This window comes from Miscanthus floridulus, chromosome 11, assembly GCF_019320115.1.
Source record: "Miscanthus floridulus cultivar M001 chromosome 11, ASM1932011v1, whole genome shotgun sequence".
NCBI lineage: Eukaryota > Viridiplantae > Streptophyta > Magnoliopsida > Poales > Poaceae > Miscanthus > Miscanthus floridulus.
Window position 1 is genome coordinate 88,855,228 of NC_089590.1, and position 12,384 is coordinate 88,867,611.

The 12,384-nt window shown below is 46.5% G+C and overlaps 2 protein-coding genes across 4 annotated transcripts; one reads left to right on the forward strand and one right to left on the reverse strand.

Moving 5' to 3' along the window:
* The first annotated feature begins 3,129 nt into the window (after nucleotides 1-3,129).
* Nucleotides 3,130-6,152, forward strand: LOC136494605 (receptor-like serine/threonine-protein kinase SD1-8). Its single transcript, XM_066490766.1, has 7 exons — nucleotides 3,130-4,414; nucleotides 4,519-4,626; nucleotides 4,657-4,838; nucleotides 4,925-5,135; nucleotides 5,247-5,484; nucleotides 5,606-5,753; nucleotides 5,847-6,152. The coding sequence occupies exons 1-7, from the start codon at nucleotides 3,169-3,171 to the stop codon at nucleotides 6,150-6,152; spliced, it is 2,439 nt and encodes an 812-aa protein (XP_066346863.1). The 5' UTR covers nucleotides 3,130-3,168.
* A 2,313-nt stretch (nucleotides 6,153-8,465) lies between these two features.
* LOC136493787 (G-type lectin S-receptor-like serine/threonine-protein kinase B120) lies at nucleotides 8,466-11,990 on the reverse strand. 3 transcript variants are annotated; one of them, XM_066489938.1, is made up of 7 exons: nucleotides 10,655-11,990; nucleotides 10,156-10,254; nucleotides 9,882-10,063; nucleotides 9,552-9,762; nucleotides 9,215-9,452; nucleotides 8,971-9,121; nucleotides 8,466-8,885 (listed from the first exon to the last, which is right to left on the reverse strand). In XM_066489938.1, exons 1-7 carry the CDS (start codon nucleotides 11,940-11,942, stop codon nucleotides 8,583-8,585), a joined length of 2,472 nt encoding a protein of 823 aa, XP_066346035.1. In that variant the 5' UTR covers nucleotides 11,943-11,990; the 3' UTR covers nucleotides 8,466-8,582. The 3 variants fall into 3 exon arrangements, 2 of the variants coding, with proteins under 2 accessions (XP_066346035.1, XP_066346034.1); XM_066489937.1 differs by having other exon boundaries at nucleotides 9,552-9,780; XR_010768443.1 differs by having other exon boundaries at nucleotides 8,866-8,885; nucleotides 8,971-9,068; nucleotides 9,552-9,780.
* Between the last annotated feature and the right edge of the window lie 394 nt (nucleotides 11,991-12,384).

The following is a 12,384-nucleotide window of genomic DNA, read 5'->3' on the forward strand; positions in this document are numbered from 1 at the left end:
TTCCCCAGTGAGTGCTTTGTGGGTTAGGGTTCGGCTTTGATACTCTTCTAGGCCGAATCCCTCTTCTTTTGTTCGGTCGAATCCCTCTTCTTTTGTTCTTTCCTTCACCCAGTTAGGGTTAGGGTTAGGGAACCCCTTCTGTCTGCTCAGATCCAAAAGGAGGTCTGTTCTTTTCTTGCCACGCGCCGACGAAGACAGCGGTGTGGCACCTTTCCCCGCGCGGTGGCGGTGGTGACCGAGAGTTCAGTGACATCCGCCACCCCCTAGTCTCTTTTCAATTTTCTTTTACCTAGTTAGGGTTAGGGTTTCAATCCAAAACGGATCGAACCCTTGTGATTTCTTTGATTTCTTTTCAATGCTTTACCCCATACTAGATCTACACACTGGCAATCTTGGCTCTGATACTATTGTTAGAACAACAGTGCCTCTGAACAGTAGATCGGGGTAAGCATCTCTTACTTAGGGTTCCTCTAGTTCGCCCTGACGCAGTTGCGCCGTAGCCTCGTGGACGCCGGTGTCGAGGGAGCTCAGCGCGGTGGAGTCCAGCGTGGTGGAGATGCTGCAGAGGCGACGGCGGAGTCGGTGGAGCTTCCCGTCACTGGCAGCACCCTTCTTTAGATCGGATTAGTGTTTCTCTATAGGTGGTTACAGCGGCTCAGGTCAACCTCGTAGTTTGAGCCCTGATCCCCACCTCTCCTTTTATAGTGCTATGCGACAGGGGCCCACCAACCATATTAGGGTTGGGCGCCCCCGATTAGGGCGCAGATCCAAGGGCCCAATAGGTCGTTGGGCCTATTGATGGAGATCAACTAACACTACGGCGCCGAGCTCGGCGTCAGGATCTATGGCACCGAGCTGCCTGCCATGTCACCACCACATCTGCGAGCCTAAGAGCTCGGCGCTAGGGACGCTGGCGCCGAGACGTGTTAGCTCGGCGCCTGCATCGATGGCGCCGAGCTAAGGGTCCAGATTCTGAAATATTTCCTCTAGGAGCGTATTTGTGAAAACTTTCTAAAAAAGGGCTAAAAAAATAAAAAATTCGGTCTCCTCGATAGTCCGACAAATTCTTATGTCTCAGTCTCACACCGTGTCCCGAAGTTGTTTGGCAAGTATTGGGAGCCGAGAAGAAGATCATCGAGATTAGAAAATCTCCAACATTTCGGTACAAAAACTAATCTTGATTTTTTTGTAAGACTAGAAAAGTCTAACTCCAACAATTTTCTATTTTAACTCTCGATCTATCTGTACTTAGAAAAAAGAAGGCATCCCATACGCGCACGATCGACCGGTACTCCTAATTATGATGGGGCATTGTCTTTTTTCTTGTGCACTCTGACTGCGGCTTCCTAGATGTTCACTGGAATTGAATCTATGGTCGCTATTTTCACATATGAGAAAACTGAGAAATAGAACAAGCAAAAGAGATTCGGTTTTCTACGTTCTAGTTGTTAGGATGTCATCATGTCGTAATGACCGGCAACAGTTATCCATAGATACAAGGATGACCGCCACTGCCACTTGGAGGTTCATCGAAATTGGATCTCAAGTCACTATTTTCAAATTTGAGAATATTGGGAGATGAGGCAGGGAATGTAGATCCTGTTTTGGAGGTTCTATACTAGGTGTGAGTTTGGTGCAGGGATGGCCGACTCTAAGTCTGGTGCGTGAGCAACTCTAGCAAGGCCTCAAATAAACCCTTAAACAAATTTGAAGGCTTAAACAAAAAACACAGGCCGGTTCAGCAGGCCCTACAAGAGCCCAAAAATAAGAGGTCCTCAAATAACCCTAGGCAGCCCTCATTCCTAGGGCTCTCCACCCGGTCCCTACTTGGCCTTTGGAGCTACTTCCCACCTGCCTGACTCCTTTCCTTTCGGGCAAGATCCTACTCCCCCAACGGATCTTCCTCAGCCGCACGTGGCTCTCCTCTCTGGCAAGCTCCCTTAGGCTGGTGTGGCGCCCCTCTCTGGCAAGCTCCCTCAGCCACATGGCTCCTCTCCTTCCCGGTGTGGACCCAATCGCTCTCCAACGAGTACCCCGGCTACACAGCTCCTCTCCTGAGCGACATCCCGCTCACATAGCTCCACTCCTCAACGAGCTCTCTCGACTGCGTGGCTCTCTACTCCCAGCGAGGTCCCGGCGCTTCTCCCAGCGACTAGAGACCCGAGCCACATAACCTCTTGGGAAATCCAAGCACATCTTCTCTCTTCCCATCCCAATTGCTCCTCGCCGGCTTCCCCGACGTTGTCTGATGCTCCACTCCACCTCTCGGCGTTCCTGGTCCAGCCACTCCTCCCGGCGACCTCGCTCGAAGCGGCTGCTCCGCGAGATCTCGACACGGCTTGCCTCCCGAAGAGGCTCATCAGGGAGATATCGATGTTGCTCCTCTGCTCTGAACATGCATAGCTAGATAGGTAAGAGAGAGGAAGAGAGAAGAAGAGGGGATGCCGAGTGGACCCCTTGTGTCATTGTCTGTTGGGATAAATTTAAGAGCACTGATTTGAGAGCTCACATGTTGGAACAGATGAAAAAATAGGCTCTCAAAAACAGGAGCATCCCTCGAATCATTTGAAGAGTCATTTGAATAAAAATTGTTTTCTATATCTTCTAGTCTCCAACAACTTTTCTATATTTTGTGTGCACTCTAGAGAGCCATCCTCACTCTCTATATTAATTTTTAGCTAGCGAGAAATCTAGAATAACGATGACTATATATTTAAATATCTAATTAAACAAGTTATTGGAGTGTATATTTTCATCAAAATCTCTATTTCTAACTATTATAAAAAAGATATAGAAAGTCTCTTGAAATCGTCGTAACCAAGTACCAAACATACGTTGCACGTCACAGGTACCGCATTCCCATTCATAGCTGCTGGACTTCGATCGTGGACTCTGAGTTCATGAAATTCCAGTCAGAGCTGCTCTGCTGGATGTGACTTCTCTTGGAGTCACGTATCATCCATGGATTCAGTCAGTCAGCGCGGCTACTTATAATCTGGAAACATGATGACATAATGCGCACGGTTTTAAATTTTACAATCTAAATCTTCTTAGTTACTAGTAGCATCTTGTGAGACCATGAAATCTCCTGTGCAAGGACAAGGAGTATCCCTGGTCATGGCGGCAGCAACCATCAAATTTCTCTACCGTCTTGCTCTGACACTCTCCATGCTCCTTACCTCCGCCGCCGGCATTGTGTCTGACACGACGCTCGTCAACAATGGCTCCAACATCACCGATGGCGAGACGGTGGTCTCTGTGGGTGGCTCATTCACGCTGGGGTTCTTCGCCCCGACCGGGGCCCCAACCAAGAGATACCTCGGAATCTGGTTCACCGCGTCCCCGGAGGCTGTCTGCTGGGTGGCCAACCGTGATAGGCCACTCAACGACACCTCCGGCGTACTGGTGATCGGCAGCGCTCGGGGCCTTCTCCTTCTCGACGGCTCTGGCCAGACCGCGTGGTCTTCCAACACGACGGCCGCCTCTGCGGTGACCCAGTTTCTTGAGTCAGGCAACCTGGTCGTGCGCGAGCAGAGCAGCGGCAGCATCCTCTGGCAATCGTTCGATCATCCGTCGAACACCTTGCTCGCCGGCATGAGGCTCGGCAAGAACCCACAGACCGGAGACGAGTGGCCTCTCACGTCGTGGCGTGCGCCAAACGATCCGAGTCCAGGGGACTATCGCCTGGTACTGGACACCAAGGGCCTGCCGGCGATCGTCTCGTGGCAAGGCAAAGTCAAGACGTACACCACGGGCCCGTGGATCGGCCCGAGGTTCAGCGGCATCCCGGAGATAGCGTCCTACTCCGGGATGTTCTCCGTCCAGGTTGTTGTCCGCCCCGACGAGGTGGCCTACATGGTCACCGCCATGCCCGGCGCGCCCTTCTCCCGCCTCGTAGTGAACGACGACGGGACGGTGGAGCGTCTGGCGTGGGAGCCGGTCAGCCGGGTCTGGAACGTCTGGTTGCAATCGCCACGGGACCTCTGCGACAGCTACGCCAAGTGCGGCGCGTTCGGCCTGTGCAACTCGGCCACCGCGTCCACGCAGTTCTGCAGCTGCATAGACGGGTTCAGCCCGGCATCGCCGTCACAGTGGTCCATGAGGGAGACCTCCGGTGGTTGCCGTCGGCACACGCCGCTGGAGTGCATCAACGGGACGACGACGGATGGGTTCATGGTGTTGGGAGGAGTGAAACTCCCCGACACCGACAACACGACGGTGGACATGAGCGCGACGCTGGAGCAGTGCAGGGCGAGGTGCCTCGCCAACTGCTCGTGCGTAGCGTACGCCGCCGCCGACATCCGAGGCAGAGACGGTGGCAGTGGCTGCGTCATGTGGACGGATGGCATCGTGGACGTTCGTTACGTGGACAAAGGGCAGGATCTCTATGTGAGGCTGTCAAAGTCTGAATTTGGTAAGCACAAAACTTCTAACTTCACCAGTTACTCTAGATTTAACATTCTTTCATCTTGTCAACTAGTACGATTTAATATTCTTCTTTGTAACACATTTCTGCAGCTACAGGGAAGAGGAGGGATGTGGCAAGAATCGTGGTTCCAGTTACTGTATCTCTGCTTGCACTCACGTCTGCGGCTATGTACCTTGTTTGGATATGCAGGCATAGAGGTAGAGCCACTCCACTGATATTCCTTCAAGGCCAACGTCGAAACAATGATGTCCAGACGAACGCGATGATAGGTTCCTTAAGTGCGGCAAATGACCTTGGTGATGATGATTTTGATCTTCCATTTGTTAGCTTTGGAGATATTGTTTCTGCAACTAACAATTTTTCTGAACACAATATGCTCGGACAAGGAGGTTTCGGGAAGGTTTATAAGGTAACCACAGTAAAATTTCTACAAAACTACAGTACTAAGAAACTTTATCATTGTTTGTTGAGTATAAGAACGACAAAATCATGCAGGGCATGCTGGACGATAACAAAGAAGTTGCAATCAAGAGGCTTGGAAAGGGTTCTAGACAAGGAGCAGAGGAATTCAGAAATGAAGTTCTTCTAATAGCCAAATTGCAGCACAGAAACCTTGTAAGACTTCTTGGTTACTGCATCCATGGAGACGAGAAGCTGCTGGTTTATGAGTATTTACCAAACAAAAGCTTGGATTCCTTCATTTTTGGTATGTTTAGACTAAATTACATTTAGCAAGAAAACAGTGAGTAGACAAATAGTCATAGTTACCACTTATCACTGGAATTTTCTTGCTTACTCACAATACAATACTGTACAGATGCTGCCGGTAAACATGTCGTTGATTGGCCAACAAGGTTCAAGATAATCAAAGGAGTATCTAGAGGAATTCTTTATCTCCATCAAGATTCGAGGTGGACTGTAATTCATAGAGATCTAAAGTCAAGCAACATACTGTTGGATACAGATATGAGTCCTAAGATATCGGATTTTGGTATGGCACGAATCTTCAGCGGAAATGAACAAGAAGACAATACTAATCGAGTTGTTGGGACATAGTGAGTAATTAATATGCATTGATGTTTGAAACTAATTTTTATTTTTCAATATTTATCCTAATTATTTTTAATTAGCACTAATTATTTATTACTTAGCGCTAATTATTTTTATGCATAACAGTGGTTACATGTCTCCTGAATATGCCATGGATGGCGTCTTTTCTATCAAGTCTGATACATATAGCTTTGGTGTCATACTCTTGGAGATTATAAGTGGTTTGAGCATCACTGCAACTCGATTCACTGGCTTTCCTAACCTATTAGCTTACGTAAGTATGCTAACATTCTTGAATTTGTTAAGGTAAAAGAAAAACGCTTCTGTTATATGATATCTTATATGCGATTAATTCCATTTGGTTTAGGCATGGAGCTTATGGCAAGATGGTAAGGCAATTGATTTGGTGGACTCAGCCATTTTGGAGACTTGTTTGCCAATCGAAGCTTTACGGTGCATCCAGATAGGACTCTTGTGTGTGCAAGACAATCCATACAGTAGACCTCTCATGTCATCGGTTGTGTTCATGTTGGAGAACGAAACCACACCACTTTTAGTCCCAAAACAGCCCGTCTATTTCCCACAAAGGTATTCAGATGACCATGGAATAGGAGAAAATAGTATCAGCTCTTGTGTGAATGACATGAGTGTCACGGTGTTGGAGGGACGGTAGATGGTTAATTTGGTTATATATGAATGCTAGTATGTATGAATCACTTTTTTCTTTTATAGATGTGTATGGTTTCTTTGTTTATTTTTTGCGATAGGAGATGTGTATGTTGTTATGAGCTTGTACAGTATTTTGGTCGACAGTTACATTGCTATTGGTTTGGTGCACCTTCTTACTATGTGGTGTGGCATAAGAGCACTTTTTCGTGAATGTGCCTCCGAATCTTCTTTGGCGTGCGATTTTGTTCTTTCAAAATATTTGGGGTGTTTGACAATTGCCACAGAGACCATCAATAACCTTGTATCATGTATCATACCGAGGGTGGATTACCGCATTGGTTATCTAAAATTTTGAACGCGAGGTAAGGTCGAGTCGAAGCCAGTAAACTTTTTAATATAGGATGGGATCAGCACCAATGCGCTAGGGATAGAGCAAGTATTGGCATTTAGGGCTGTTTGGAAGCCTGGTTTTGGAGCCCAAAACTAAGCCCAATGATTTTCCAGACCTCATTGAAAAAGTCAGTTTGGATGCCCTCCAAAACTAAATAATATGCTTACATCTATATAAAGGCCTTAAAGCATCTCCAAGAGTTTTTCTAAAACTCACTCTCCAAATCATCATTTGAAGAGTCATTTAATGAATATCGATTTCTATATCTTTTCTAATCTCCAACAAGTTTTCTATATGTTGTGTGAGCCATTCTCGTTTTCTATCATTGGCTAGCGAGAAATCCAGTATAGAAGATTACTATATTTAGATAACCAAATAAAGAAGCTATTGATGTTTTTTTTTTCTTGAAAATCTCTATTACTAATAATTAGGAAGGATATGGAGAGCTTATTGTAGTTCCTCTTACATCCCGAAGAACAAAATGGCCTCCCCAGCCCACAAGGAAAAAAAATACGGCGGAAGTCGAGAGGTCTCTGCTCTCGTGAGAGAAAATTGCATTTTTAGTAGCTCAAGCAACGCGCTTCGCAAAACTAGCATCCGAAACATTGCTTTTGTAAAAATAGCAGTCAAAACAATTGCTTCTTGTTTTCTTTACCATTTTTCCTTTTTTCCCTCCTTTCTCTTTATTTCTCCAATAATCAATAATCTACCACCTGAGTGGTGTTCCAAGCACGTGTGATTTAGCCAGATCGATGTGTGTCCTGTCGCATGGGCATCATTGGAGAGATGATGGGCTGTAAGTGCGAAGGCCTGCCTAGTGGGCGCTAGAGGAGTAGAGGACGCTGTAGTTCCCGATGGACTGGGCCGCTCGAAAGGAGGAGGTCTTAGGCCCATCTAATCGGGTGTCCTTCAAGGACTTCAGCAGTAGTTCAGCAGTGCGGACTGCGGAGGTTTGAGAGCTGAGGCGGAGGCGGAGGAACCGTAACCACGCAGCCGGCCGCCCTTCTTCCTTTCGTAGTAGTACGGCTCGACAGGCCCTTGACGCCTCGCTCTCGCGCCGCCGCAGTTCGGCACCCGTGTCCATGACCGCCGTCTTCTCCAGGTACTACAGTGCTACTGTCTACTGCTACGTACTCGCACTCGGGGTCTCTGCTCTCGCTTCTAATTCTAGCGCCATGGGGTCCATTCGTCGATGAATATGTAGGACAGTAGCAGTAGGACGTTTTCATCCCTAGTTCGAAGAATATGTAGGACTTCCGTTGTATTTGCATACTATGGTCTTCTCAGCTTACTTAATTTTACACACAAAAAAAACTTGGCGTGCTACACATTCGGAGGAATTGGTGATCCGAAGCTTTTGCAGAATGTGTGAGCTCTGCCGTCAGTGGCGATTTGCTGAATAACCTGAATTTCACTTGCAGCTAACGTTGGAAATAAACATCTAAATTCCTGGTGAACCTGGCCAAGAAAAATATTTGCTAGTACCAGCTGCAAGCCATAGTGTATTTATTATTTGCTCATCTTATGCAAATAGAAAACCCCACATATGAGGTATGTGACACAATGGTGAAAACAACTCTGAACTTGCTACAGTATATTCGTCTGAACTATGGTTGTTTTCTACTCTCCAATGACCACTAAAAGAAGAACCCCGCAAGTTTACTAGCTTTATAGAAAAAATATAACAGCTGATGAAGAATTCTATGAATAATCCATATGAGGCACAGCACTGAAAGATTAGGCAGCCTTCACCATTTTGCATTAGAGCAACTGAAGATTAAAGCAATGCCATGTGATTGCATTCTTTGTTATGACACTTGACCATATAATTCTCAAATCCCTATATATTATCTGCATTTTCTTTCCAAGCTGCAAGCTTCAATTCAGTGTGTTCAGTACAGTAAGCACATATATATCCCTTTGGAAGACTGTACGTTCACATATATTACGACCAGCTATGTTGCTGAAATTCACTTAACCCTACAGACCTACACAGTTAGTCAAAGACTTGAACATTTATATAGTAAAAGTTGGTGTGAACATCTAGCGGCCCTCTAGTGTCGTGATACACGATGTATTCAGAGAACCTTCTATGTTTCTCCATGTTTCTTCAGTTTTACTATTCCTTGGTAAAAAATATACAGGCTCCTTTGGTGCTGGAAGCAATGTGGTTTGATTCTCTAACAAAAACACAACTGATGACATGAGTGGCCTTGCATTTGGATTGTCTTGGACACACAAAAGTCCTACATGAATACACCTCAAAACTTCATGGAGTGGATAACTTTCAGCAACCGATGAGTCCACCAATTTCGTCGCATTTCCCTCTTCCCATAACTTCCATGTCTGGAAAAATGTAAATCTTTTTTCTGTCAAATTAATATATTTTTGTTTATGTTTATTAAAAACTAGAGTATTTCACACTACTTACATAAGCTATAAGGTTTGGGAAGTCCATTATGAGCTGAGTTGAGATTATCTTCAAACCACTTACAATCTCCAAGAGAAGAACGCCAAAGCTATATGTGTCTGATTTGACAGAAAAGGTACCACTTGTCACATATTCAGGAGACATGTAACCGCTGTTTAAGCAAATTCAACAACGGAAGAATTTGAGTTAGACTAAACTATTATAGTTGCATTATTTAACATTGACTAGTAAATGAATTACTCACTATGTCCCAACAACGCGGGTAGTGTTTGCTAGTTGCTGGTTTCCCCCAAAGATTCTTGCCATACTGAAATCCGATATTTTGGGACTCATTTCTGTGTCTAACAAGATGTTACTTGCTTTAAGATCTCTATGAATTATTGTTAATCTTGAATCTTGGTGGAGATATAGAAGCCCTCTGGCTATGCCTTTGATTATGTTGAACCGTGTTGGCCAATCAAGCACATGCTTTCTTGAAGCATCTGCCAACAAGTAGTATTTAACAAACCCTACTGTTAGTCATCAGCAGTATCCTTTTTGTCAAAGTAAGAACTGCATTATGCAATAGAGTCAGTGCATACCGAACAGGAAGGCATCCAGGCTTTTGTTAGGCAAGTATTCATAGATCAGTAACTTCTCTTCTTCATGAATACAGCAACCAAGTAGTCTAACTAGGTTCCTGTGCTGTAGTTTGACAAGTAGAACTACCTCGTTTCTGAATTCATCAATACCCTGCCCAGAACCTTGACTAAGCCTTTTGACAGCAACTTCCTTCTCTCCTTCCAACATTCCCTGCATGATTGCATTCTTCTGAATTGGAAAATGATGAAAAGTACAATTCTTTCTTCAGTTTTAATGATTCTTTTAACGCATATTATCCTATAACTATTAATGTGAAAATTTGCCATTACCTTGTAAACTTTGCCAAAGCCTCCTCTTCCAAGCATATTGCAGTCAGAGAAATTGTCAGTTGCGGCAACAATGTCATCGAAGCTAACAAATGGAAATTCTTCATTTTTGTCTCCAAGTTCATTTGAGGTGCTCAAGTATCTTAGCATCAGTTTCTTCTGAATCTCCCTTTTTCGCCATTTCCCTGCTGGTTGGGAGTGGGACATTGATACCTTTTTTCTTAAAACTTGTACAGTAATAGCATTACATGTTGAAACAAGGCACTTATTGTTGTACCTTTGAATTTGCATAGGCAGACAAGGGCTGTGCATGTGGGTAGCAGCAGGCATGCTACAACCGGGACTACAATCTTTATTATATTGGTCTTGGTTTTAACTGCCAAAGTAAAACTTGTTAGAATGTGCTGAGTAATTAATTAACTAGAAGAGCTACTATATCTCTTGTTGTTTGTTTTTAGTTTCTGAAGCCATTACATTAACTGGTGATAAATGAAGGAAATAGAACCGATCGAGGTAGGGAAAACAGAGCCCATCATCACCCTATTGGGGGAGTTGCAATGGGGATCACCTGACTGGAGATGCTCTATTGCCATTCAGTTTTATTATACTTAATGCTTGTGTTCTTTAAATCACGTTAATGAAAATCTATTTTGAGTGGACATTTCTCACTATGGTGTATCTTCTGCTTCATTGCTAGATGGACATCTCTGCCATCATTGGAGAAACTGATCCTCTGATCAACAAATCTGAACAGCAGATGATGAAACGGTGCGTACCAGGAGGGTTGGCATGGCGGAGGTACAGCTTCTCGCCATAGTTGAAGCTTTTCCATGTGTCGACAAGCTCCCCGGTCCAAACCAAGCACCTTGACTGGTCGGCCATGGCACCGCTGCTGCTCAAGTTGGCGTAAGCATAGGCGGTGCAGGAGCAGTTACTGCTGCACTCGGCCGCGCACTGCTCAAAGCTTCTGTTCCGGAGGAGCACGAACTTGTCAGGAACTCTCATCCCGGGCAAGGCCACGAAGTGGCTTCCCTTGCTGCACCGCAGAGGCTCCATTCTCCGGCATCCTTTTGAAGAGTTGAGACCGGCGGCGACGGGCTCAAAGCCCTCGAGGCACTGGCATGCCGGGGCAGCTCCGGTGAAGTCGCAGTAGCCGTTGGGGCCACACGAACCATAGAGGCCGTAGCCACCGGTGGGGCGCTCTGAGACGACCGTCCACGCCGACGAGTTGGCGTCCCAGCTGAGGAGCTTCATCGTGCCGTTGTGGTCGAGCATGATCCGGAAGTACGGCGAGCCGTCGGAGACCGTGTACTCAAGGTAGAACTCGTCGCCGGTGTTGACGATGGTCTGGTACACCATCGAGCTGGGGGAACTTGTGTACATGCCGCCGGACACCGACACGCCGTTCCACACGCTGATGCGGGAGTACGGGTCGGCCCCGTGCCAGACCATCAGCTGGAGGTTCGAGACGGGGTCGAGGCCGAACGAGAAGTCTCCGGTGGACGGGTCGGCGGGGCCTCTCCAAGAGACCAGGCGCCCGGCGGGGCGAGCCCTGTGGATCATCTGGAACCTCATGCCTGGGAGAATGGTGTCGGTCGGGTGATCGAAGCTCTGCCATATGACCGTGCCGTTGGGCAGCTGGAGTACAAGGTTCCCCGTGTCGAGCAGCACGGCCAGGGGGGAGGCGTTGTCGGCGGCGGCAATGGCGTTCTGCGTCCTCCAGACAGTGCGGCCTTGGGAGTCCGACAGCACGAGGTCAGAGCTGTTGCTGATGGCGAGCGTCGGGGACGAAGCCGTGGTGGCTGGGCGGTCGCGGTTGGCGACCCACACGACGGTGCGATTGCGCTCAGGGATGCCGTGGAACCAGATCGCAACGTACAGGCTCGTCGTGTTGGAGCCGGCCGGGGACGGGGAGAAGAAGCCGAGCCCAAAGACGCCGCCTTTGGAGATGAGCAGGTCGCCGGGGGTCAGTGGCCTTGCGCTTGTCAACTGGTCATCGGATTTGCAGACACAAATCATCAGGAGAATCAGGAGGATGAAAATGGTAAGGCAGGTCGTGCCCATTCTGCCTTCTCTGTTCTACGCTGACGAGTCAGGGGCGACGAAAATGGCATCAAGATATAGATCAGGTTGTGGCACGTGGACATGGCCTGGTGGAGCCATAACCGGGAGTGAACCAATAGTCTGACAAATTTGATGAAAATGCAAAACGTCAATGCCGTGTAATGTTCTAAAATATTTAACAATAGGTGGTTGACATTGCCCGGTATTTCATACTCCCTCCATCCCAAATTGTAAGTCATTCCAAGAATCTTGGAGAGTCAAAGTTTTTCAAGTTTGACCAAATTTATATAACAAAATAATAATATTTATCATACCAAGTAAGTATCATTAGATTCTTCATTAGTTATATTTTCATATTATACCTATTTGATGTCATCAATCTTTGTGTTTCTCTCTATAATTTTAGTCAAACTTGAAAAAGTTTGACTCTCCAAGATTCTTG